General features: G+C 39.2%; 1 protein-coding gene across 1 annotated transcript; it reads right to left on the bottom strand.

Moving 5' to 3' along the window:
* Window positions 1–2,009: 2,009 nt before the first annotated feature.
* On the bottom strand, window positions 2,010–27,273 carry LOC128592445 (phospholipid scramblase 1-like). The gene is made up of 6 exons (XM_053600368.1): window positions 27,103–27,273; window positions 24,926–24,968; window positions 14,913–15,133; window positions 13,100–13,261; window positions 8,929–9,090; window positions 2,010–2,066 (listed from the first exon to the last, which is right to left on the bottom strand). Exons 1-6 carry the CDS (start codon window positions 27,157–27,159, stop codon window positions 2,010–2,012), a joined length of 702 nt encoding a protein of 233 aa, XP_053456343.1. The 5' UTR covers window positions 27,160–27,273.
* Window positions 27,274–27,853: the final 580 nt, after the last annotated feature.

The raw sequence follows: 27,853 nt of genomic DNA on the forward strand, positions 1-27,853 counted from the left end.
TTGGAGGTTGCTGTGAGCTGTGTGAGGCCATGGCATTCTACAGAGGGCCATAAAGTGAGACTCTGTCTCTACAAAAAAAAAAAAAAGAATCTTAAGCAGAGTAGAGAAAAAGAGAAGAAATGAAAGTAACGTGCAGCTGTCACAGACGCACTGTCGGTAAATCTAAGCCTCAATTTGAGTTGGGTATTAGCACCTGATGGCCAGCCTGGAAGGCCTTCTGTATCTACAACTGGCACAAGTAACACCACTGGGATCCAGGTATGCAGGGGCCCCTTAACTCGGCACGCTGTCTGTACTGAGCATACGGTAGAGGAAGTGCCTCGGTACACTTCACCAGTGGAATTATTTTGGCTGTTGAGAGGTCAGATAGACTTTGCTTTTATTGTAGCTGCCCTGCCATACCAGTCTTCTCCTCATTTGCCATTTGGAGCTACTAGTATTGGTGAAATTCTACTGGCGTTGATACTTGCAATGAGGAGAGTGGCTGCTGGGGGTGTTCTGCTGAAGATGAAAGAGGGTGTCTCCACTACGCCCTTCATGGCTAATCACGCTTTTGCTTTACATGAGGCAAATGGTGCCTTGATCATCTCCTCTCTTAATTCAATCTTCCCTGCAAAACAATTTACAAAATTCCTTTAAGTTAATGGCAAATGGAAATCCTATTTTCGAATACTAATGCAGATTTTACTACAAGGTATTATATGACTTTGTTCTTTTTAAAGTAGACTTAACAGGATGAAGAGATGAATGTGAAGAGTCCAAAATACCACCCGAATTGATTATACTCAGCTTTTCTAAATACAAAAATCAAACATGCAATTTTAATTAAAATTTTTTGAGACAAAGTCTCACTCTGTTGCCCCAGGCTAGAGTGCTGTGGCATTAGCCTGGCTCACAGACACTTCAAACTCCTGGGTTCATGTGATCCTCCTCTCTCAGCCTCTTAGTAGCTTGAACTATAGGCACCTGCCACAACACCCTGCAAATTTCTACTTTTAGTGGAGACAAGGTCTCACTCTTGTTCAGGCTGGTTTTGAACTGCAGGGCTCAAGGGATCCTCCTGCCTCAGCTTCAAGAGTACTAGGATTACAGGTATGAACAAGGCACCTGGCCAGTTTTATTAAGTCTTTATTATAGGTATTTGATTATTGGCGTAAATAACCTGAGACCATTAGTGAACTATACTCTCTAATGGTATGCATGTCATTTAATTAATTTCTGAGCAGTCCTGTAACTAACATATGCTGGGAATGATAGAATATAGAATATAATAATTTTATGTGTTAATAAATAATAATTTCAAAACTGAGAACAATGCCAAAGTTTTAGAGTAAATGAGTCTTTTTAATGTGTCCTTCAATACAATTAAGTTTTCTCTATTCACTAAAAACCACCCAAAATGCTAATTTATCATATGCTCATTATGAATATCTTATTTATGATAGGACATTAGCTCATTGGAAGAATTAAATATATGGTTATTTTCTGAAGTTAAAAATGATATACAGTTATTTTTGCTTGGACATAAGCACATGAAGTGTTTAACATGGTAGATGAAACTAATATTATGATAATTTTTACATTTTCTCACTACCAAGTGTTCATATAATATTAATTTTACATACAAAAGAAATTATAACTCCATTTAATAAAATATAATATGTTTACATTCCTTTAAAGAGGCTTTAATTATTGCTTCTAAAATAGCAAATCAGACTATAATTCAAAGTAGGTTTTAAAGAAATTTTCATATCTAAAAGGAAAACTTCCTATCTCCTTGTCCCCAAATATACAATAAACAATAAATCTTTACAAACTAGTGATAAAGATAATAAACTCTATATTTTGAAAAACGAAAATATATATCTGGAAGTATAGGCATCACAGCGTCACTCACATTGGTATAAGTAATTTGATTAAAGAAAACTTAAAAAACACTGAGTTTTCTTTGTAGATAATACCAATCAATACACAGTTTTAAAATTTTTGATGAGACTTACATTAATCCTCTACCATATCCCCATTCTCTGGCTACCCATAATAGTGTTTTCAAAAAACATAAAGTCCTAGGAAAAAGCAAAAATACAGACATGAGTTTTCAGCAACAAAACAGAGATTAATTTTTAGATATAGAAATGTGAAGGGATCTGATAAAACACAGTATTATGTTTGTTAAATTAAAAAATTAACTATACGAAGTAAATGTTAGAAAAGTCAATAGCTACTCATAAAAACTTTATCTCAGCTTTATATTTTAATAGCAATTAAATCCTATAATCATATTTATTTATTGACACCTGCATAACTTTAATTGATCCTCTGGTAATTTTTCTAAATGTCTCATTCCACATAAAATCCTTTGATCTTTCTTCAGTAACATTTTATAGTTTGGGGAAAAAAATCTCAGGTGGCAGAGCAAGATGGCAGATCAGAAGAAGGATTCAGCTGAGCTCTCCTAGAACAACTGGGAAAATGACTGGGAAAAGAGAGAATCTCACATTTCCTGACACAGGGACCTTGCCCAGAGTCAGAGATCAGGGAGCATAGCCAGGAGGTGGTGAGCTGGAGGCAGTGTATAATCCCAAGGGTTGGAAATCTGATTAGACAAGTGAATGCAACTGGCTGGGATTTGCTGGCTGCCTGCAGAGGCCCAGGATGGCAGGAAGCCTTTCTGGATTTCTCAGTTATTGGGGTAAACTATGAGTTGAATGGAAAGCTTAGAAGTGTGGGTGGACTTGAACAGTATACAGAAACCAGATTCCGATGCTGGTTGGAAGGGATTTGCTATAGGTTTAGTAGCTGGTGAGGCAGCCATACTGAGAAGGTCTTGGCAGGCAGGGGGCTGCCATTGTGGGAAGGTCCAGAGAAGGTCTTAGCAGGGGACTAAAGCACCACTGTCTTAATTCTACCTGCAGGAATCAAATATCCACTCTTGGGACAGGGTGAGGGACTCCCACAGCCCACGGGAACTGGTGTCAGGGGGCAATGTGAGACCTGCCCCTGAAGGATTCTTGTGAGCTTTAAGATCCCAACTCGGCAGGTTATGAATGCTGAAGAAATAATCAGGCCATCGCCAAAGGCAACTATGTTTCAAATAAGACCATAGACGTTGCTGGCTGTGCTCTCTGTCTCCTAAAAAAACCCACAGCACCACCTGGTGTCCCAGGGACACATTGCAACATACAATCATCAAGAGTAAGAACTTCTGTTTCAAACAAAGAAGGCAGTGAGAAAGAAAAAGGAGGACAAGGAAGGAAACAAGAAGAAAGAACACATGAGGAAGAAGCAACAGAAAAATTCAGGCAATAAGAAAAACCAAAACAGAGGGACTCCCCCAAGGGACCATGAGGCAGCTACTGCAGAAGACTCTACCTATAAGAATTAATAAACTTGACAGAAAGGAGATTGAAAATATGGATAAGGACAATAAAAGAAATTAATGAGAAAATGGAAAGACAGAAACAAAGTTGGATGAGAAATACATAGAATATAGAAAGGATATGGTGGAGAGAATACAAATGAAAGAGACAATCAGGCAAAGTAAAGATGCAGTAAAAAGTATCAAAAATAGGTTAGACCATGGAAAGAACCTCAGAACTAGAGGATAAAGTTTTCATGTTAACCCAGGTAGTTCAAGAGGCAGAAAAGAAGAGAGAAAGAACAGAACAGGAGCTCAAAAAAACACCATGAAGCATTAAAATATACAAACAATAGGGATTCCTAAAAGAGAAGAAAATTGTCCCAAAAGAATGGAAGCCCTACTGGAGACCATAAGAAAGGTAAACTTCCCAACTTTTACTAAAGACCCCAACACACTCCTTTCAAATGGATTTTGAACCCCATTCATCTCAACTCAAACAGAGCCTTTCCACAACACATTGCAAGGAATCTATCCAAAGTCAAGATGATTTAGCTTCATAGTAGGGCTGAGTACATAGCTTTCACATGAAGACTATAACCCAACTATAGCACAAAACTATGGGGAAAGGGCCAAGGAAGGGGAAGGGAGGGGGGAGGTTAGGGTGGAGGGAGAGTAATGGGTGGGGCCACATCTATGGTGCATCTTAGAATGGGTACAGGCAATTGCACTAATGTACACAGCTATGATTTAACAATAAAAGAAAAAAAAGGTCAAGATGAAAGAAAAAAATTCTGCAAGCAACCAGGAGTAAGTGCTAACTGACCTATAGAGGCAGAGCCATTCAAATGACAGCATACTTTTCAACTGAAAATTTCCAGGCCAGAAGAGCAACATCATCCACTTTCAACATTCTCGAACAAAACAATTTCTAGCCCAGAATTTTGTATCCTCCAACTAAGCCTCAAAATTGATGGAGAAATCAAGCCTTTTGCAAATATACAAGCACTGAGGAAATTAGTCATGACAAGGCCAGCTCTACAGGAAATACTTACACCTATTAACAACACGGACTACCGAAATGGACCACCAACAGAGTTAACACCCAGAAGCTAACGGTCAAAACATAGCTTCCACAATAGCACAAAGAATAAAACTACACAATGGACTTTCATGTAATATGATGAATAGAACTCCACCGCACTTATCAATTCTCTTAATAAATCTCAATGGACTGTATTCACCACTGCAGGGGCACAGACTGGCTTATTGGATAAAACAGCACAAGCCATCTAAATGCTGTCTTCTAGAGACACACGTGGCCTTGAAGGACAAATGAAGAGCCAGAGTTAAGGGATGGAAAACAGTATTTCAAGCACATAGAAATCAGAAGAAAGGAGAGATTGCAATCTTATTTTCAGATATAAGTGGATTTAAAGCAACTAAAGTTATAAAAGACCAAGGACATTTTATACCAGTGAAAGGAACAATTCAACAACAAGATATTTCAATTTTACACATTTATGCACCCAACGTAATTGATCCCAGATTTATGAAACAGACCATGATGGGTCTGAGCAATATGATTTCCCGTAATACCATAATAGTTGGGGACTTTAACACACTTCTGAGAGAACTGGACAGATATTCTAAACAGAAACTAAACAAAATGCAAAGGACATAATGTAACACTAAAACAAATGGGATTAATAGACATATACAGAAAACACCACCCCAAAGCTAAGGAATATACATATTTCTCATTAGCCCATGCTATGTACTACAAAATGAACCAAATCCTAGGATATAAATCAAACCTCAGCAAAAATAAAATAGAAATTACACCTTGTATCTTCTCAGAACACAAGGCAATAAACGTGCAACTCAATTCCAACAAAAATTGTATCCTTGAAGGTAATCAAGGACACAATTCCCTTCGCAGTAGCTTAAAAAAAATAAATAAATAAAGTACCTACAAAGTACTTAAACCATAAAGTATCTAACAAAGGAGGTGAAGGACTGCTATAAAAAAAATCACGAAATCCTAAGAAAAGAAATTTCAGAAGATATTAACAAATAGAAGAACATACCATGCTTATCACTGGGAAGAATCAACATTTTAATTTTCAAAATGTCTATACTTCACCCACCAGGCATGGTGGCTCATGCCTGTAATCCTAGCACTCTGGAAGACCTATGTGAGTGGATTGCTTAAGCTCACAGTTTTGAGACAAGCCTGAGACAGAGTAAGACATTGTCTCTAAAAGAGTAGCCAGGCATTGTGGTGGACACCTGTAGTCCTAGATACTTGGGAGGCTGAGCCAGGAGAATGGCTTGAGCTCAAAAGGTTGAGGTTGCTGTGAGCTATGACACCACTGCACTCTACAGATTGTGACAAAGTGAGAATCCCTATTCAATAAATGCTGCTAGGAGAACTGGATAACCATATGTAAAAGACTGAAACTGGACTTGCACCTTTCTCCACTTACTCAAATTCATTCAAGATGGATAAAAGATTGAAATCTAAGGCATGAAACAATAAAAATCCTCAAAGAAACTGTGGGGAAAACAGTTGACGTTATCAGCCTGGGGAAAGACTTTATGAAGAAGACGTTCATGGTAATTGCAACAACAACAAAAATAAACACATGAAACTTAATTAAATTGAATAGCCTTTGTACAACTAAGGAGACAACAGCCAAAGCAAATAGACAACCATCAGAATAGGAAAAGATATTAGCAACTTATGAATCAGACAAAAGCTTGATAACAATGATCTATAGAGAACTCCAATTAATCAAAATGAAAAAAAAAAACAACTATCCCTTACATCAATGGGCAAGAGAGATGAATAGAAACTTCTCTAAAGAAGATAGACAAATGGCCAAAAAACATATGAAAAAATGCTCATCGTCCCTGATTACCAGAGAAATGCAAGTCAAAACCACCCTAAGGTATCACCCAACCTCAGTCAGAATGATCCATATCACAAAGTCTCAAAACTACACATGCTGCCGTGAATGTGCAGAGAAGGGAACACTTTTTAACACTTTGCTGGTGAGACTGCAAAGTAATAACTTTTGGAAGGAAGTATAGACAATCCTCAAAGAACTCAAACTAGACCTCCCCTTTGATCCTGCAATCCCTTTACTGGGCATCTACCCAGAAGAAAAAAAAAATCACTTTATCATAAGGACATTTTCACTAGACTGTTTATCACAGGGCAATTTATAATTGCCAAAGTGTGGAAACAACCTAAATGCCCACCAATCCAGGAATGGATTAATAAGCTGTGGCATATGTATACCATGGAATACTATTCAGCCACTAAAAAATACAGAGACTTTGAATCATTTGTATTAACCTGGATGGAGCTGAAACACATTCTTCTTAGTAAAGCATCGCAATAATGGAGAAGCAAGAATCCAAAGTACTCATTCTGATGTGAAGACTAATGACCTAGTACATGGACTGAAGGGTGGGGGAGGGTAATAGAGAGCAGAGAGAGGGAAGGAGGGAGGGGTTTGGGAGATCATGGTGTGTACCACACCTCTTGGAGGCAGGACACAACCATAAAAGGGACTTTGCCTAACAAATGCAATCACTGGAACCTGGTTCTCTGTATCCTCAGTGAATCATAAACGATTAAAAAAAAATTTTTTTTGACTTGGCGCCCGTAGCTCAGCAGTTAGGGTGCAAGCCACATACATGGGGGCTGGTGGAATTGACCTGGCATGGGCCTGTGAAACAACAATAACAACTATAGAAACAAAAAAAAAAATTAGCTGGGCATTGTGGTAGGTGCCTGTAGTCTCAGCTACTTGGGAGGCAGAGACAAGAGTATTGTTTAAGCCAAAGAGTTGGAGATTGCTGTGTGCTGTGATGCTACAACACTCTACTGAGCATGACATAGTGAGATTCTGTCTCAAAAAAAATGGCATACTCTTTCGTAAGTAATAGCACTTCTTGCTAAAATTCCATTATAGGAAATTAAGAAAACCATCCCATTTACAATAGCATCAAAAAGAACAAAATACTTATGAATAAATTTAACCAAGAAGGTGAAATTTGCAGGTGAGTTTGCACACTGAAAACATAAGACATTGATAAAACAAACTGAAGGCACAAATAAATGGAAAGAGATCTCGTGTTCATGAATTGGAAGAATGAATATTTCTATGATGTCTCTACTACCCAAAAGGATGCACAGATTCAGTGAAATCCCTATCAAAATTCTGATAACATTTTCCACAGAAATAGAAAACCCCATCCTAAAAGTTGAGTAATCACAAAAGACCCAGCAAAGACAAAGCAATTGGGAGCAGGAAAAACTCAACAAAGGAGGCATCACACATCACACTACCTGGTTTCAAAATACACTACAAATACATCAAAACAGCTTGGCATTGGCATAAATACAGGTAAAGTGACCAACGGAATAGGATAGAAAGCTCAGAAATAAACCCACACATTTTCAGACAATTGATTTTTGACAAGGGTGCTAATATCACACAATGGGGAAAGGGCAATCTCTTTAATGAAGGATGTAAAATCTGAAAATCCAGGTTTAGAAGATAGAATTTAGTTGCCTATGTATCAACATATGTAAAAATCAATAAAAATGGGTTAAAGACTTAAATGTAAGATCTGAAACTATAAAACTACTTAAAGAAAATATAGATGAAAATCTCTGTGACACTGGTCTAGGAAATGATTTCTTGGATATGATCCCCAAAGCACAGGCAACAAAGCAAAAACAGAAAAAGGCAATTGCATCCTACTGAAGTCACCTGGGAGCTCTAAACAGCTAGAACCTGGGTCGCACCTCAGAAGATTTAGATTTAATAGATTTGGGTGCAACCTGGACATGGGGAGTTGGAAAAATTACTCAAGTGTTTCAATTGTGCAGCTGAGGTTGAACACCCGTCCTCTGTCCCCATAATCCTCACCTTTGCCTGCACGTTGAAATCACGTGGGGCACTGCATAAACTTCTGAGTCTGAGCTTCTTATTTAACTCAACTGGAGGACAGCCTGGTATATGAGGATTTAAAAATTCCCTAGACGATTCTAGTCGGAAGTCAAGTTAGGAATCATCACTTTATCCCATGTATTTCCTAGAAATTGGTAATTACAGCTAAAGATTGGGTTGCATGCATGTTTTATTATATTTTACATTTCTATATTTCAGAATTTAATTTAATAATGAGCCAAGATGAAATCTCTGTGTTTTGCTGAGTTTTGTTCCATGTAAGCCTAGATTGAAATTCTTCCCTTATGCATGATGTTTGATTTTCTTTTTAATAAAAGTCCTCTAAACCAGAGTTTCTCCTTAACAGATAAAGTCTTTCTCCTGTCATTTGAAAGTACATAAGCTCTTCATATGGGAACTAGTTACCTGTGAGTCCCCAGTGTCAGGACCAAATATAATTTAGAGCTAGGGATTGAGCTGGACATCCTTGTATAAAACCTGTAAACTTTAGGATGTAATCTCAAATTGGACAATTTTCTGATATTTCAGAATGATATTAGACAAACCATCTGTAACCAAGGTTAGTAAAAATAGACTTACAACAAGAAAACAAGCACCAAGCATCACGGCTTTCATTTTAACATCAAGGTCCCTGGGGAATTGTACTGCAAAGTTGTCAGCATCTGTAAATACCTCTCTGAACATCTGAGACCACTTCTTGGTAATGGTGCCAACCACAGTTTTTTCATCAAGAGATGTAACCTAAAGAACAACAACAACAACAAAATACCTATAAGAAAAATACTTGCAATGTTGAAGTAAAATGACACAAATATTGTAGTCAAATTATGTACCATATATAATAACAGTGCCTTTATTTAACTGTTGTTTTACATTAATATAGCAAAAAGTTATTTTAATTGATCCCAAACAATTGTGGTAGAAAAGGATATAAATATGAAATGTTTCTTTGATAAAATGTCTAGGTTTCATCAGGATGGTAATAAATAAAACTAGTAGATTTCTACCTTAAGAGCAGCACAGATAGTTTACATACAATGAAAATTTAAATATCATGAAAAGGCTCACAACCGCTCACTGTCAGTAGGAACACATGAAATGTTGAGGGTCTAGAAAGAAAAGATTGGGAGTTATGAGTGAAGGAAAATAAGCAAAAATTAAATTGATGGGTTGCCCCAGGTTAAGGGTGGGGTACGACTAGATAACTAGTAGGGTGTGAAGAATATAACAAAATATGTGTAAAGAAAAAAAAGAAGTTCCAATGGAAAAATCTTCTTTTTATATACAAAAAAAAAATTGTAAACTTGTAAGCATTCTGCCTGAGGAAGGCTGACTGTCATCACACAGGACTGAAGACTGCACCCTGACAAAAACATCTAGCCAACTGGGCAGGCAGGGGCTGAACATAGCCAACCCGTGTACATGTAAGGGTTATGTCAACCCAAGATGGAAGTATTTTTTTCAAATTTGAACAAGGTAACAGCCTCTGAAGCCTTTGCCTTAGGTTATTATCAACTAAATAAATTTGGGCAAACTAAATCAGTTGGTTCATTTTGAGTGTTGGTAGGTGGATTTTTTTCTTTTTCTTTCTTTCTTTTTTTTTTTTTTTGAGACAGAGTTTTACTATGTTGCCCTTGATAGAGTGCTGTGGCATCATAGGTCACACAACCTCAAACTCTTGGGCTTAAGTGATTCTCTTGCCTCAGCCTCCCAAGTAGCTGAGATGACAGGCACCCACCACAACACCCAACTATTTTTTGGTTGTAGTAGGCATTGTTGTTTGACAGGCCTGAGATGGGCTCAAACCCAGCAGCTCCAGTTCATGTGGCTCACGCCCCAGCCACTTGAGCTACAGGCACTGAGCTGACTTTTTTTTTTTTTTTTTTTGTAGAGACAGAGTCTCACTGTACCACCCTCGGGTAGAGTGCCGTGGCGTCACACGGCTCACAGCAACCTCTAACTCTTGGGCTTACACAATTCTCTTGCCTCAGCCTCCCGAGCAGCTGGGACTACAGGCGCCCGCCACAATGCCCGACTATTTTTTTTTGTTGTTGTTGCAGTTTGGCCGGAGCTGGGTTTGAACCCGCCACCCTCGGCATATGGGGCCAGCGCCCTACTCACTGAGCCACAGGCGCCGCCCTGACTTTTTTTTTTTTAATGGAGACTTGCCTTTGTTGGTGATGCTCATCTTCTTTATGGGGAAGGGGGGATGACACTGATGTACACACACCTTGCCATGGGACTCTCACCTGACTGCACACACGTAGAGGTATAAATCTTTAACATTGTCACCTATATTTGTCCCATTTCTGTTTAGATATTATTCAAAAGCCAGCTTGGACCTTGTACTCTTCAATTACATCAAGTACTCACAATGAATGCAGTATGAGCTTCAAGTGAGCTTTTCAGATCCTAAGTTCACCCCCAAGTAATCATGGGCTTTAAGGTAAAATAAAAATATATTGTTAACTAGGACAGAAAGGAGTATCATGTAAAACTTTAATGGAAAACCATGATCAATCCAATGATGTACTTTTTAAGGGGAGTTTACCTGGAAATTGGAAGGGTCAAAAGACAAAAAAAAAAAAACACACACCTCACTGTAAAGTAAATCTGTCACTTAGAAAAACAAAATAAAAGTCTGATATTGGAACATAGTTTCACAGTAGCATAAGAAATTCCAGCATCTGCCTGAGGCTTTTGCACCAGCTGGCACATGTGGGGAACAGCATTCCCATGAAAAGCCTTCTCACCCTTCATCTGTCCTCCCACAGACTCTAGTCATGTGTGCAAAGGTGACTTCAGTGAGGAGGTAAGACCCATGACTACGAGAGTTAATGCCATCCACTTAGGCAAACCAACATCTCCTGACAAATTCTAGGGATATGTGAGCATACATCATGCGGTAAAAGTCAATTTCAGAGATTTTAAGAAGATACTTGAATTTTTGCCCTGAATTAAGCAGTGTTTTTCCATCTAGTTTACGAGACCTAGCTGACTTATCAGTCCTAGAAAGAAACTTTCTTCTGGATTAGGAAAGTTCATAATGAGATCTGAGATACAGTGGTTTGCAAAGTCTTTTCAGTTTCTCTTGCTTTCCCAGTCCCGTAGCTCCTGGCTTCAAGCAATACTCCTGCCTCAGCCTCCCCAGTAACTGGGACTACAGGAACATATGTCACTGCCTGGTCCCTCTTATGAGGACACTAGGAATTACATTTTGGACCCTATAGATAAAGTAGAACTATCTTTCCATTTCAAGATCTTTAATAACATCTGCTAAACCCATTCTGCAATATACGGTGACATTCACAGGTTTTAGGGGTAAGGACCTGGATACTTTTACAGGCCATTACTCAGCTTACGACAAGGTGGAAAGGCAGTACGGCCTGACTCCATTGGCTACTTATGAATTTGTTTATTTAGGCAGATTTTACAATGAGACTTCTTTTTGTTTTTTTTTTGAGACAAGATCTCACTCCATTGCCCTTGGTAAAGTATTGTGGTGTCACAGATCACAGCAACCTCTGAACGGGCAGGGTCCACTGCACCCTGGAACAGTTACTCAGTCTCATATGTGCTCCTTGAGGTACGAGGCCCTGAGAAGGGAAAATTCCATTCTCGACTAGAAATGAGACTCAGGGGTTAATTCCTCCCTACTTGCTGAAACAGCCTCGCTAATCTAAGCAGGCACTAATCTAAGCAGGTGGTTGCCTTGAGAAAGGAATCACGAAGGGCCCCACCAAGTCACAGCTGGAGATTTAACACCTGCCTGGGGCAATGGACTGTTGCACTTCATTCCCTAACTTCAAGTTTACACAACAAGTTTCATTTAATCTTTGAGAGAAATGGGCAAACAGACGCCTAGCGTCCTTGAGGTTTATCTTTAAGTAAAACGTCCCAGAATTAGAAATGATGTGTACGTGCTTTGTAACATTTATGCTAAAGAGGAATTTATATGGCAGGTTTCAATTATTCCATTTGTTCTTTACTTTTGGTTATTTTTATCTGATGAGTTTAGATATGTAAGTTAGTGAATAAAGATAGGTTGCTGCTGTGTGCCTAACAGAGCCTCAGTCTTCCCTTAACAAATCAAACATCTCGCCTGCAGTGATTTCCTCTGCATCGCTGACTAGGCTAGTGGACAGCAATAAACCTCAAAGACCCGGGCCCAAATGATTCTCTTGCCTCAGCCTCCCAAGTAGCTGGGACTATACAACGCCCAGCTAGTTTTTGTATTTTTAGTATTTTTTTTTCTATTTTTAGTAGAGGTGGGGTCTCAATCTTGCTCAGGCTGGTCTCATACTCCTGAGCACAGACAATCCATCCACCTTGAACGTGCTAGGATTATAGGCATGAGCCACCATGCCTGCCTGAGACTTTTTTTTAATTGTAGAAATACACATACAAGATTTGCCATTTTATTCATTTTCAAGGTAAAATCTGTAGCACTAAGTATATTCACATTGTTGTGTAACTGTCACCACCACCCATCTCCACAATGTGTCATCTGCCCAAGCTGCAACTGTACCAAGTAAGCACTAACTCGTCTTTTAGCCTGGGAGAAGGAAAAAGCATCCTCACAGTAGTGAGTCCTGGCTCTGTCTACTGGAGAGCTGCTTGTTTAAAGAGTGTGGGACCTACCCCCTCCTTGCTTCCTCTCTTCCCATGTGATGTGTTGTTTTCCTCTTTGCCTTCCACCTGGATCGGAAGGTCCCTGAGCAAATCCTGTAAACGTTAAAACATGTCTTACCTCAAAATCCACATCTGCACAACAGCTGCATGGAATGCATGGACCAGAAATTTTTAGCACATCCTCTCTTTGCTCATTTTGAACAAGGAACTTTGGCAGATATGGGTGCCAGGTCTGAGTAACATAACCTACTGGTATACCAGGAGGGGCTTGGACTTCTAACTACAAAAGCAAAAAAAAAATATGTAAAGAAAATAATTATCATAATGAAAGTGTCTAATAACAGCTCTCATTCACGGAGTACTTTCTAAATGCCAGACATCGTTCCAAGGGTCACTTAATTCAGAACACATCCTTCACAGCTTAGTACTGTTATTACTTTCCCTATTTTATGGAGAAGGTAACAGAAGAGCAGAGAAGTGAATTAATTTGCATCAGATTCCTCAGCCACCAAGTGGAAGGGATGAGCAGAAACTTGGCCAAACTGTATGCATAATACTCTCTCTTTTAAGTATTGATCTACTGGCCTGGTATATTTTTAATTTCCTTACTTGTACAAACTACCTAAATTATTAAGAAACTGTTTTCTCCAACTCCTTTAAAAACAGTGGGGTTCTGCTGGTGCAGTATGGCATATGCATTCTGGGGGTGCAAAGAACACGGGCCTGGAATTCAGGCTCTGTCTCGCTACGCATATCTTTAAATGAGGACTTCCTAACACCCTTAAAATTAAATAGTGTAATGTATGTCAATGTAGTATTCAAATTGTAGAGAACTTCCCATCAAACTCTCTGTTTTTCCTCAGGTATTTTTATGAATATGTAATAATACCTAACCTGAGCGTCTGTAAAACAAAGTAGTTCATTGCATGTAATTTCAGTTATCCTCTCAAAATAAATGCAATATCAGACCACAAATAACTCTGGGCCTGCATCTTTATGTGTGCCAGGTCTTACAGGGACATGCTTGGGATGACAGAGTCATCCACGCAGAGACAGACTCCCAACAATGCTATCTGGGCAAAGCCAACTCTCCTGTGCTCTGGTCTCTCCCTGAAAATCCAGTCTCTGGGAGTAGGCTCCAAGTGTTATGAAACAGAGATAGCCGTTCTTTACAGAACTGAAGACATCCCACCTAGGATATCCCTAGTATAGGTGACACTTATGTAAGTTCTTTTAAAAGTGAGAAATGAAAAGCACAGGAGATTAGACTATGTGGAAGCGAATAGTTCTCCTGGATTTGTCCCTTAGTAGATGGCCACAACTGTAACATGAACACATCTGCTTTTTCCCTCATTTTTCTGCCTACATCAGTGGTTCTCAACCTTCTTAATGCCACGACCCTTTAATACAGTTCCTCATTTTATAGTTGGGGGTCACCACAACATGACACACTGTATTAAAGGGTCGCGGCATTAGGAAGGTTGAGAAGCACAGGCCTACATGCTCCTAGAATGATACTTAGGATATTCTCACTGGTCATTTCTCCTAGTCAATTCCAGTACATGATTTGATCAAGATGCCTTATCTGACATTTTCTCACTATAAAGAACCCTTATCTCTAACCCAGTGGTTCTCAACCTATGGGTCGTGACCTCTTTTTAACAATGAAAGTACATAACAGCATTAGGAAGGTTGAGAACAACAGCTCTAACCCATTGCTCAGCCCCACGAGGAAGGCTACTCGAGGACATGAGCTAATCACTCACTTTCCTGGCTTCCTACACGAATGGCTCAGAAAACTAAATGTATACTTTCTTGATCCATTTTCCTTTAAGTCAAAAATTAAATACTCGATTATATAGATTCCATAAATAGGGGGAAATATCTTGCTAAGCTACTTTACATTACTGCCCTAATAACTGGTTACAGACCTCCTGAAGGCAACAGGGGTAACAACAGCTGGTACATCTCAGCGGTCTCTCCAGAGTAATGACTTCTCGACTCATATTGTCAGTAATCCTCAAAGTAAAAGGTCTAGATGGTCCACAGCAAAGTCGGGTACAAAAGGGGGTATCTTCTGTTGCAAAGTAAATCCTCTGTCCAAAGCTGTTCTGGATTTCATAAATGTTATTGGTTTCAAAACCTGTTATAACTAAAATATAAAAGAAAATCATAGTCACCTTTATGTTAAAAAATATTGAATCTATCCTAAGTCATTATAATATCTAGATATTCCTATTTTAGATGATACTTCAAGACACTGGTTTAGAGATGATTTGAGCAGAGAAAAAGGCAAAGGAAAAGGAGGAAGAGAGCCTGTTAGCATTTGGGGAAGTAAAGAGTCCTTACATGGGACACGGCAAAGAGATCAAGTCATCTTCCCAACTTCAGAGACTCCCACCAGACATCGCTGCTGAAGGGTGGGTGTTGCTGCAGGCGGACACAGTGGTGACAGGTGTACGGAGAAAATGTCCCCTTACCCAGTGTAGTTTTACTGTATTATTGAGGGGAATATATGATGATTGCTGTTTATCCTCTGTGACATATATTAAATCAAGTGGGGATTTTGTTTCATAAGCCACACTTGTTTTATTTTTTCTACTGTGTTTGAATGAAAGGCCTTACTCTCAAAGCCCATGTATAAAAAGAGAGAGACTGCAAATGGAAGGTGAATGAGAAAGTCACATTGGACCCAGGGCACCTTTGTTTAGCTCAGCAGTAGTTCACAAGTGGGAGCTGTGTTTAGACAAAGACAGAGGGTGCTTTGTAACTAGGCCTTCAACTCAGGGACTATCTAGAACATCCTAAGTGAACTCAGCACCATAGACAGAATAATGTCTTCAAGAGGAAAACAGAGGGATGATCAATGTTGACACTTGCATGGTATCTTCTTCCAAAGGGCCTCACCCATTGATCCATACCTTGGATACCACTCCTTGTTTACAGTCAGGAAGCAGCAATGAATGGGCCCACCTCTTTATAGAGGAGTGTCAAAGGACATCATACAGAAATGTCTTTCACTATGTAAAGGAAAAATCAAAATCATAGGATGCCTCAAAATTCACTATGCCAAAAGGAAGGACTAAGCTTGAGAACTGAGTCACACTAGCAGTGCCATCCTCTCCCCAATGGGGAACAGAATCCTCCACTAAGTTACGACAGGGCTTAGAAAATGACTAAACAGCATGTTTTTGTTTGCTTGCTTTTTGTTTGTTTTTGTTTTAGTCTGTGTGCTTAGGTTATGGGAGGGAGAAAGACAGCCAGGACCCCAAGGTTGTCTTGTCATGCAGCTAAGCCTCACAGTAACAGCCCACTGTGAAATGTTTGTGTGCTGAACTTTTAGGCTGTCAGACTCTAAGCAAGCCTGTCCCAAGTCAAACAGGCAAAGTCAGGATGCATTTAACAGAGATTACCTACAGATGCAAATTTCTCCCCCATTCTCCTCACCTAGACAGCCTTCTAGCATTAGTCCTGTTTTGTAGAGGACGCCAAGAGCCAGATAACTTCTGAGGAAGATGATTTGCAGTTTGGGAATGGACCCTCAGGCAATTCCTCCACAGCTGCTCCTTGCAGAGAAAAAGCCCGAGCCCATGGCGATCCTTAGGCATGTAGTCATTGTCTAATACTCCCCTTACCTGTCTTGTACTGTCTCAATACAAGGCTACTGCAGAGGTAGATCAGGGCTACCCTGCAATCAAGGTCAGCCCACCTCCTGAAAGCTTGTACTTCTAATCTGCATCACACCTGGTTCCTTCCTGCACTATCGAGACCAGGCCATAGGGGCTGCGACATATGGCGTAGTTGGCAGAATCTAGCAGGACACAACAGGACACTAGGGATGTGGACCAAAGGGGAAAGTGACACTCGGAAGTAAGTGAGGCCTTTGGCAGAAAGTGGGAGGAAGTTCAAAGAGTAACTCCACTCAGGGTAAGTGGGACCTTTGGCCAATCTAGAATCTAGGAAACCTCACTCAGAATAAGTGAGGTCTTTGGTAAATAAGCAAAGACATTTAGAGAAAACAATGGGTAACTTCCTGTTTGGGGAGTTGTGAGAATTGGAAACTGAGGAAGAAGGTGATGTTCAAACAGAATTTGAAAGTGAGGAGAATAGTGTAGTTCAGGGGGAATCTGGACCTAAGGAGAACTGGGAATCAAGAGCATACAATACAGATACAAATAAGCAAGGAATTACCTCTGTGGCCATTACGGCTGCTCACATCAAACAATTGGAAGACCAGGTAAATAGTCTCACCATCAGAAATGCCAATTTAGAGCACCCAATATTGCCCTCCACACCTCCCTATGTAAATGAACTGCCTGTGGATTCTGTTATGAAGTCTGTGTTAGAAGAGCGTAAATCTGGTGACCTTAAGTGGGAAGACACTTTGCAGCTTTTTATAGTTATGGTCACTGATATTCCTCCCGATTCACAACGCCGTCAAGGAGGCCAACATTTTGATCACCATATGATCACCTTTGCGGTTCTGAAAGATTTGAAACAGGCCATAGCACAGTATAGTATGCAATCCCCGTTTTCTAAAGATCTGTTACAGGGGCTTGCACAAGAGCAGCAGCTCATTCCTTATGACTACAGGACATGATAGCCAGAACTGTTCATGAGTCTGGACAGTATTTACCGTTCAAAACTTGGTGGAAGGAGGAGGCTGACCTGATGAGTCACCAAAACCAGCAGAGAGGAGTCTCTATAACATCAGAACAGCTCACTGGTTCTGGCCAATGGCTGGGGATTCCAATCAACTTCAGTACGATGACATAGCTGTAGTCCAGACAAGGCTATGTTGTCTTAGGGCCTGGGAAAAGGTTCAGGCTCCTGGAGATATCTCCAAATCTTTTATTAAGATAATGCAGTTGGGGAATGAACCTTATATGGACTTTCTAGCCCGATTAAAATCTGCTGTCAATAAGGCCGTTGCCCAGCCGGAGCTCAGAGACATGCTTTTCCCAAAGTTTAGCATTTGAGAATGCTAACTCTGAGTGTCAAAAGGCCTTGTGACCTTTGAGAGCACAAAATGCCCCCTTAAAGGAACATATATGGGTATGTGCTGATATAGGAACAGAATTCCCCAAGGCCAATTTGCTTGCTGCCTCTTTAAAAGAAGGGGTCAGTCCAACCAACCTAAATGTCATAACTGCAAAAAATTGGGACATAGGAGAAAAGAGTATTGGAAAGGGAAGATCTATAGCAAAAACAATGACCAAAGGACTTATAGCAAATGGAAACCACCTGGGTTGTGTCCCAGGTGTAAGAAAGCACCCCATTGGGCGAGTGAGTGCTGCTCTCAGTTTGACAAAAGAGGAACACCTTTACTGCAGGAAAACTAGTAGGTGGGCCAATCCTGGGGCCCACAGGCAAAGAATATAGCTCTAAAAGTGTACGCATTCACCAGCTTCACTCTGTTCAGTCTCCTTTACATGCCAATTTAGGCAGTGTTGCTTTGGACTTACCGGCATATGATAATATCCTTTTGCTTCCCAGCATGGGAGCAAAAGAATTGAAAACAGAAGTGTGTGGTCCTCTGCCCCCCAGGTACTGTTGTATTATTGCTTGGGAAAAGTGAATTAGCAACTCAGGGAATGTTTGTTCACACAGGTGTTATTGATGGTAATTACTTAGGGGAAATACAGATCATGATCTTGGTAAACCAACCAACTCAAATTTTGGCCAGACAAAAGATTGCTCAATTGCTACTCTTGCTGTGCATTAAGTTACAAGTAGTGGGGAAAAAACATACTGGTAAGCCTGGTAACACAAGCCATATTTTCTGGCAAACGTCTGTCAATAAGAGTAGGCCTCAATTGACTCTTACTCTGAAGGATAACACCTTTACTGGCCTGTTAGACATGGGTGCTGATGTTTCTATTATGGCTCTAAATCAGTGGCCCAGGGAATGGCCAAAACAAGTTGTTGATATTACTTTTGTTGGCATCAGAACTCTAGATTCAATCTTTCAGAGTATTTTGCCTTTGACCTGTTTGGGGCCAGATAAGCAGAATGCTCAAATCCAACCATATATAACCAACATTGCTATTCACCTATGGGGTTGTGATTTGCTCTAGCAATGGAATGCTGTGATAACCATACCATCCCCTCATGTTAATTCCTTGCAAATGTCAAATTTAGCATAAAGGCCACTGCCCCAAAATATGCTCTCAGGTTATCCTGGAAGAGTAGTAATCTAGTGTGGGTGGAGCAGCCACTGTTAACTATGGAAAAACTGGATGCTTTAAAATTAGTAGTACAAGAACAATCAGAGCAAGGGCATATTGAGCCCTCTACCAGCCCTTGGAATTCTCCCATTTTTGTGATAAGAAAGAAATCAGGCAATTGGAGAATGCTCACTGACCTTTGCAAAATTAACAAAACTATTATACCCATGGGAGCCCTACAATTAGGACTTTGTTTACCCTCTAATGATTCCTTCCAATTGGTATTTGTATGTTATTGACTTAAAGGATTGTTTTTTTTTTACCATATACCTGCATCCTGAAGACCAACCATGTTTTGCTTTTTCTGTTCCTGTCTATAATTAGCAGAAGCCTCCCAAGCTTTACCAGTGGAAGGTTCTGCCACAAGGTATGTTGAATAGTTCTACACTGTGTCAACAGTTTTGTCGATCAACCATTACAGATTCTTAGAAGGAGATACCCTTGAGCCTACATTATTCATTAGATGCATGACATCTTATTGGCACATCAGAGTTTGACGGTTTTACAGGAAATGTTCGAACAAGCTGTATGTATAGTAAAGTCTTATGGTCTTCAAATTGCTTCAGAAAAGGTGCAAACTATACCTCCTTATAATTATTTAGGATATAAATTGACTCAAACTCAAATTCTTCCACAATGTGTTCAATTCCAATTGGATTCCCTGTCTACTTTAAATGACTTTCAAAAGCTATTAGGTCATATTAATTGGTTACATCCTATTTTAGGAATATCAACCTATACTTTGTCTAATCTTTTCAAAATTCTGGAAGGACCTTCAGACTTAAATAGTCCTTGTTCACTCACTCCAGAAGCTAAGGAAGAACTGCAACTAATTGAAAAAGAGTTTGCATCAAAAGAATTAGATAGGGTTGATGTCAGATTTCCGATTCAGCTAATAATTATAGCCACTAGTCACTCCCCAACTGGAGTTATTTATCAAGTAGATACTCTTTTAGAATGGCTGTTTCTTTTTTTTTTAATAAATGGGATTTAATTAAATTAAAAGCTTCTGTACTGCAACAGAGATAATCAACAGAATAAATAGACAACCTACAGAATGAGAGAAAATATTCACAAACTACATATTTGATAAAGTAATAATATCCAGAATCTACAAAAATTCAAACAAATCAGTGGACAAAAATCCAGGTGCAGGGCTTACATCTATAATCCTAGCACTCTGGGAGGTTGAGGCAGGTGGATTGTTTGAGCTTACAAGTTCAAGACCAGCCTGCACAAGAGTGAGACCCATCTCTACTAAAAATAGAGTAATTAGCCAGGCATTGTGGCCAAGGCCTATAGGTGGCATGGGTAGCTGGTTTACTCGGGAGGCTGAGATAAAAGAATTATTATTATTATTATTTTATTAAATCATAGCGGTGTACATTAATGCGACCATGGGGTACCATATACTGGCTTTATAGACAATTTGACACATTTTCATCACACTGGTTAACATAGCTTTCCTGGCATTTTCTTAGTTATTGTGTTAAGACATTTACATTCTACATTTACTAAGTTCCACATATACCCTTATAAGATGCACTGCAGGTGTAATCCCACCAATCACTAACAGAACTACACAAAAATTACAATACTTCAGTAAAATTTGTGAATTGGTTGCTAAGAAGAGAAATAGAATTCACCAACTTGTAGGTTATGATCCTTAATTTCTATTATTGTTCCTTTCACAGAAAAGCAAATTCAATTCAATTTTCAATTATCAGTATCGTGGCAAGCTGCTTTTGCATCCTATATAGGCTCAATTACTAATGAATATCCTAATGACAAAAGATTTCAGTTTTTAAAGCTTACTTCTTGGATTCTCCCTTACATTGTTAGACACTCTCCAATTTTGGATGCTGTTATCTTTTACACAGATGCCAGCAAGCACCGTAAAGTTGTATAAATGAATAGTAATATGTTCGAAGTTGTTCAAAGTCCTTATACCTCTGTTCAAAAAAAAAATGAAATATATGCTATTTTTATTTTACTGCAAGACTTTCCTTGTGCAATAAATGTGGTCACAGACTCTCAGTATGCCTGCATAGCTATTAAAAAGATAGAAATAGCAACCATAACTTCCACTGAAGAGACTTCTCTCTTTTGGTCTATTCAGGCACTTATAAGGCATCGTATTTACCCCATCTACATAACTCATATCAGAGCACACACCATACTACCAGGTCCAATGACCTAATTGAATGCAAAAATAGATTGGGCCCTTATTGGTATTGTTCAAAAAGCTTCTACCTTTCACTCTTACACACACGCTAATGTGAAAATACTCCATAAGAAATTTCAACTTACAAGAACTCAGTCTCAGCAGATTCTTTCTAACTGCCCTTCTTGTTCCAGGATACACTTACCTCCCTTTCTGGAGGGAACCAACACTAGAGGAGAAGCAGCAAATCATATATGGCAGATGGATGTGACCATTGTCTCATCCTTTGGTAGAATGAAACATGTTCATCATTCTATAGATACTTTCTCTCATTTTTCTTGGGCTACTGCTTTACCAGGAGAAAGGACTCACCATGTCATTCAACATTTGTTAGAGTGCTTTAATATTATGGGTCTCCATAAATCTATTAAAACTGATAATGCACCTTGTTATTCTACTCACAAATTAAATACCTTCCTATCTTTTTGGAATATTCAATTATCTCATGGCATTCCTTACAATTCTCAAGGACAAGCCATTATTGAGCGACATAAAACATTGAAAGATATGTTAGATAAACAGAGAGGGGGAGAGGACATCCTCCCCTTGAATAATAGTCCTAAGTACATACTCACTAGAGCTCTTTTCACTCTCAATTTTCTGAATCTCAGTGAAAGACAGCTGCAGAATGCCATTGGACATCTCTCATTCATTCACCATCCTCTCCAAGACAACAACCTATTTTTTATAGAAAACCTGATATGTCAGAGTGGAAGCCTGGTATGTACTGCATTCAGGTCAAGGCTTTGCCCATATTATTACAGAATATCAAGAGAAGCAGTGGTTACCAGTCCGCTGTATTAAGCATCGACATGAGCAGGAAACCTTGCCAGCACCTTAACAAATTTGATTTCACTAACTTTTCTTTTATTCACAGGACCCTGATTTTTAGAGGCTACGTAATTTCATAATAGAGAAACCCTGGATCAGTCTCCTCTGTGGGAACTCTAGCTGCCTCTCCCATATCACCGTCCATCATCAGCAGGAAACAGTTAAGATCGGTCAGTGTCCTGTTTCCCTAAGAGGCAGTTGGAGCTTCTATGCAGGGTGGGAAGATTGATACAGCATTTCATTATTTTGGGCTGAATAACAAGCCCCAGGTAAGCTTAGTATGCATCTTCTGAACTTTTGAAGGTTATAAGAACAAAGACCTCAAACAGCAGGCTTCAAGGTAAGTTATACTGTTATCGGCCAAAGGTAAGAGAATTTCACTTGTTGGATTTATATCTGTTTCAGTTGGGCACCTGATCTTTACTTAAAGTTATACTGCTCTTTGGAAAGGGTCTGAGTTTGGTACAGCCCTTTCCCCACCTAACATAACTTTGGGTGGTGGTTAATACTTCCCATGGAAGCGTCATGAGTCCTTTGGATCAGCCCGTAGCATGTAGTTGGGTGGTGATTAGCACAAAGGGGATATGTTTTCCCCTATGCCTAGTTTGGCTGAAATAGTTTCCCTTATACCCAGATTAGTTACATTGGTGTAATTCTGTGTTACACTTATATGCCCTTTGGTTTCTTTTACTTAGCAGGAAGGAAAGCTCCTCAAGTGAGGAGAACAACTGAAATAACCAAGGACAGATTTTCTCCCTTGCCTATCCAGAAATATCTTTAATACACTAGAGGGGAGAAATGCAGAAGATGCCAAGAGCTAAACGACCTCTGAGCAAGATGATTTGCTGCCTGTTGGTGGACCCTCGAGCAATTCGTCCGCCAGTGCTAATTGCAGAAAAAGAGCCTGAGCCCATGGCGATCCTTAGGCATGTAGTCATTGTCTAATACTCCCCCCACCTGTCAGTCTCAATAAAAGGCTACTGAGGAGGTTGCTCAGGGCTACCATGCAATCAAGGTTAGTCAGCCTCCCGCAAGCTTGTACTTCTAATCCGTGTCACACCTGGTTTTTTCCAGCATGATCCAGACCAGGGCCATTGGGGGTGTGACACTGTTTCCCTTTACCTATCTCAAAATATGTCAAAGAAATGTACTCTGAAGTAAAATGTTTTCCATTTCCCTTAGCCCTAACAATTCTTATAAGATACATCACCCCTATAAAATGAAGCCATGCCCATTATAAGCTTAGGACTATAGCCTACATGACCTCTCAAATGTTGATTATCTTGAATTTATCTTCACAGATGCAAAGTAAGGAAGAGCCATGACCACTCTCCTACCCATCCCAACCCCAGAGGAATACAGCACTGACATCTCCTCTAACTCCTTTTAGGAATGTTCATTTTAACTTCTGTAGATTTACTGAGTGCCAAATAGAACTTTACAAGAAAACTATCAATTATCTCACTGCTCACCTCCTTCACACCTCCCTCCTTTCCCTTGTAAGTGCTATGTTAAATGCTACATTCTCAAAATCTTGAGATATATTCTAAAATGTAGCAGTTTTCATTATACTTGCAAAGACTATCTTCATGAGGTCTAGAAGGAAAACACTATGATTCATAAATCTACTCAGGGTCTCATTCCCCTGGCAGCTGTTCTAAAGCAGCTTCCTGAGTTTAGCTTTGCACCCACGATCACTGAACCCAAGAAAGCCTCTGCGGTGTCCAGCCCTTCAGCAGGGGTAGCAGTGCTCTTCCAGGAAGCCAGGCCTGCAGGTCTGCTGGCCACCAGCCTCCAGCACTCCAGTGGGCCTGCATCCTGGAGCCCACTGAACAAAAGTCTTATACAGCTCATCGAAACTCCCAAGAGAAACCACAGGCATGAACAATAACGATCCAGGACATCCACATTCAATTTTAAAACGTCACTTGCTTTGGAATTGCACTAAGGTAACTGACTTAATGCATGTGACTCTGTGCTATTCTCAAGGTGACCACATACTGGAGAGGAAATGGCCAAGTGGCAGGAGTCAGGTAAAGTGACTGAATCACTCAAAGTGATCTGTACAGAAAGAGAGGAACTAAAGTAAGACTTGGTTGTGTTCCTTCTAGGTTAGAGTCTACAACGTAAAGGCAGACGACCACCATTATAACATGGCCACCCCTCAGCATCCATGGGGGACGGGTTCAGGAACTCCTGCAGATGCCAAAATCCCAGGGTGCTCAAGCCCCTGACATAAAATGGCACAGTGTGTGAATGTCATTTATGCACTTCTAGCTGTACATTTAAAGTCATCCCTAGATTACTTATAATGCACAATACAAGAGTTGTTACATTTTATTATTTAGGGAATAAAGACAAGAAAACAAAGTCTACATGTGGTCAGTACAGATGCAGTTTCTTTCAATATTTGTGATCCATGGTTGGTTAAATCCATGAATGTGGAGCACGTGGATAAGGAGGCCCCACTGTGTTTTATCCTTTGAATACTAATTTTCAGAAATGAACTGCTGATTTCATTAGTTTGAAGGAGACATTTGTAAATAATCAGGTTTACCATAGCATATCACCAGTGTGTTACATTTGTAACATTTGATTTTTCTTTATCTGTTTAAATCTCTTTTTTTCCCCAAGAAATATGAGGTATACAATGAATACATACCTTCTAGAACTTCAAGCTTCTGGTGAATCAGTATCATTTCTATCTATTATAATGAAAAGAAAATTAAATTGTATGATGAATGGTATTTAATCAACCAAATTAATATTCATGTTTTTGTTTAATACTGCACATACTCAATTATCAACATTTATAATTACCAAATTTTAATAATAGTTTATATTATTTTTTAGTCTAAAACTACAGTTGACATGGTTTCAAATAAAAATTCTGTATGAGAAACCTCCCTTTACAAATTAATAAAGGGATAGGAGGTGAGAACTGTGGAAAGGGCCTAAATTCTGCAAAGTACAGGCATAGCTAAAAATACCAGCCACTGTCCCCTAGTTTACTTTCCTATAATTGCTACTGTGGAATCACGTAGCTGATGGTCATAAAGATTCTTAACTTTCCCCATCAATAACATCACCCTTATGAATCTTGAGGCTGGTTTTGGAGATATCGTCCTCAGGCCCTGCACTCTAGTGGAAAGGCTGACCCACACAGACTAGTGGCCTACACCAAGGAGCTGACTCAACTGGTAGTGTGGTCCCTACCTAGGACCTGACTTGGCAAAGACAATTTCTGCACACCTATGGTTCCACCATGAACTCAGCCAATTAGCAGATGCAATTGCCTAGCCTTTTGCCTGTCAAATGGTATTTATAGACCCTTCTCCCAAATTTTCAGGCAGATGGATCTGAGAAATTTCCTTCATTTCCTCCCATGGTGCCTGCAATATTAAACTCTTTCTCTCTGTAATCCCTGCAGTCTCAGTGAACTGGCTGCCTCTGGAGCAGTGGGCAAAAAACATGGTTGGGCTGTCACTTACGTTAATTGAAATAATTTATTATTAATATGGGTAAATTTAGGTCAAGTAAAAATGACAATGAAATCTCTATACAAATTAAAAATCAATGTTCCTGCCAAATTAGGCTTAAGAAGTATAAATATACTTTTTAAAATTAGTACCACTTCTGAAAGCCTCAAATTTATTCTTTTTAGGTGTTTTTGATATCATCATTTCTGTGCAAATAACTTCTTCTAAATATTTTATGAGACTTTGAATTTTTTTTTGAAACAGAGTGTCATTTGGTCACCCTTGGTTGAGTGCCCTGGCACCATATCTCACAGTAACCTCAAACTCTTGCGCTCAAGAGATCCTCTTGCCTCAGGATCCCCAGTTGGCACTACAGGTGTTCGCTACCATGCCCGGCTAGTTTATCTGTTTTTAGTAGCGATGGGGTCTCACTCTTGCTCAGGCTGCTCTTAAACTCCTGAGCTCAGGCAATACAAGAAATGCATTGCACAATAAAGCATAAACACATAAACTACCAAACGCTAAACATATAAACTACTAACTACTATGTACATTGTATATAATGCATAAAATATATAAACTACTAACCATTTTTATAATATACCCTGTCCAAGTACATTGTAGAAAATTAGTTTATTACTGGCAGGAACTGGATACATTTATTGAAAACTAGCTGAACATCAGAAAAATATTAGTTTAAGATTGAACATATAAAAACTTTTGGTTCTTATTTTACTATCCTGATCTCAAACACAAACTGAATATTAACCCTCACATTGCTTGAGGTCATTTATCATGTAGAACAGCGAAATCCAGGACTATTTTCCTCTTATTGGGAGCATTTGTGTAACTGAATCTTCTAAAGAACAAAATCAGCATTATAGAAATGTAATTTGAGAAATTTGAAGAAAAAGATGAGTCACATGACACAAAAAATATTAACTCCCTTCTTGGGACTACTTACTAAAGCTGAACTCTCAAGCTTTACTGCAAGTCTCAGTCACCTTTTGTGTAAAATGGTGGTAATTATAGCACCTACATATCATAGAAATTCTATAAAGGTTGAGTTACTGTTTGTGTCAGGATTAGGACAAAGCCTATAAATTAGTGCTTAAGAACATTTGCTTTTGAATATTATACTTGAGATCATATAAAACAATTATTTATGACATTTGTATTTTTGTTAAAAAAAATTACCTTAACCTAGAAATTTAGTGATCTGTTTAAAAAACATATTGTTTATCATTTCTGATTTTAATTACTTAATAATGGTAAATGAATAATAACTTAACTATAATTTGTCTGTTAAGTGGAAGCACAGTTTTGTTTTTGATTAATGTTTTCATGTATTTGAAATTACCTGACTTAAATATTCCAGCCCAGGTGGACAGTTTAGTGGACGAGGTGGTGCTGGCATCCATGGTATCTTTGCAGGACCACCTAGATAGACTGGCTGACTCTGAATCGGAATGACTGCTGGGGCAACGGGTACAGAGCCAGTTGGTGGGACTGGGTAGCCAGGCAGGGGCCTGGGGTATGCAACCTGGTACCCTGGAGAGCCAGCCTGGGGTCCAGGGTAGAGATCCTGAAATAATTTCCGGCTCGTCTGTTGCCCATTTTGGCCAGCCTGGTGCTTAGGGTAGGCAGTATGTGATGGAGATTCTGAAATAGAAACATATAAAATTATTTGCAATTGTATAAAACAATCATCAATCCTTTTAAATTTATCCAAATAACCTACAAACTAACCTTTCCACTCAGAAGACATATCAGTGTAGCTTAAGATGTGTTTTTGTCTTCAGAGAAGCTTCAATGCAGTATCATTGGTTTCATATCCACTTTTATTTTGAGGGTAGTGGGCTGTAAAAAGAGTTGGCCCAAAAATGTGTGTTACTGAGTTTTGCTTAATGAACAATTTTCTTAGAACAAAAGGAAACCCAGTTTCCATTAACTGGTCAGAAATCAATTCCTATGTACCTCATTTAACCAGAAGAACAGAAATAATAAAATTTATATTTCTCTGCCATATTCCATAAAGTGAACAATAAGCTAATAAAAACACGTGACCAAAGTCAACTAGAAGTTCTGAAGCTACATCAGTATTTTAGGTT

Source organism: Nycticebus coucang, chromosome 8 (genome assembly GCF_027406575.1).
Source record: "Nycticebus coucang isolate mNycCou1 chromosome 8, mNycCou1.pri, whole genome shotgun sequence".
NCBI lineage: Eukaryota > Metazoa > Chordata > Mammalia > Primates > Lorisidae > Nycticebus > Nycticebus coucang.

What these genes read in the sequence shown, in the direction of transcription:
- LOC128592445 (XM_053600368.1), bottom strand. Translation starts at nt 27,159, where the DNA reads ATGCCAGCACCACCTCGTCCACTAAACTGTCCACCTGGGCTGGAATAT. An exon ending in ACCCCTGTTGCCTTCAGGAG is followed by an intron (nt 13,262 to 14,912) that starts GTCTGTAACCAG and finishes TTGCTTTTGTAG; the next exon opens with TTAGAAGTCCAAGCCCCTCC. An exon ending in GTGCAGATGTGGATTTTGAG is followed by an intron (nt 9,091 to 13,099) that starts GTAAGACATGTT and finishes GTTGTTCTTTAG; the next exon opens with GTTACATCTCTTGATGAAAA.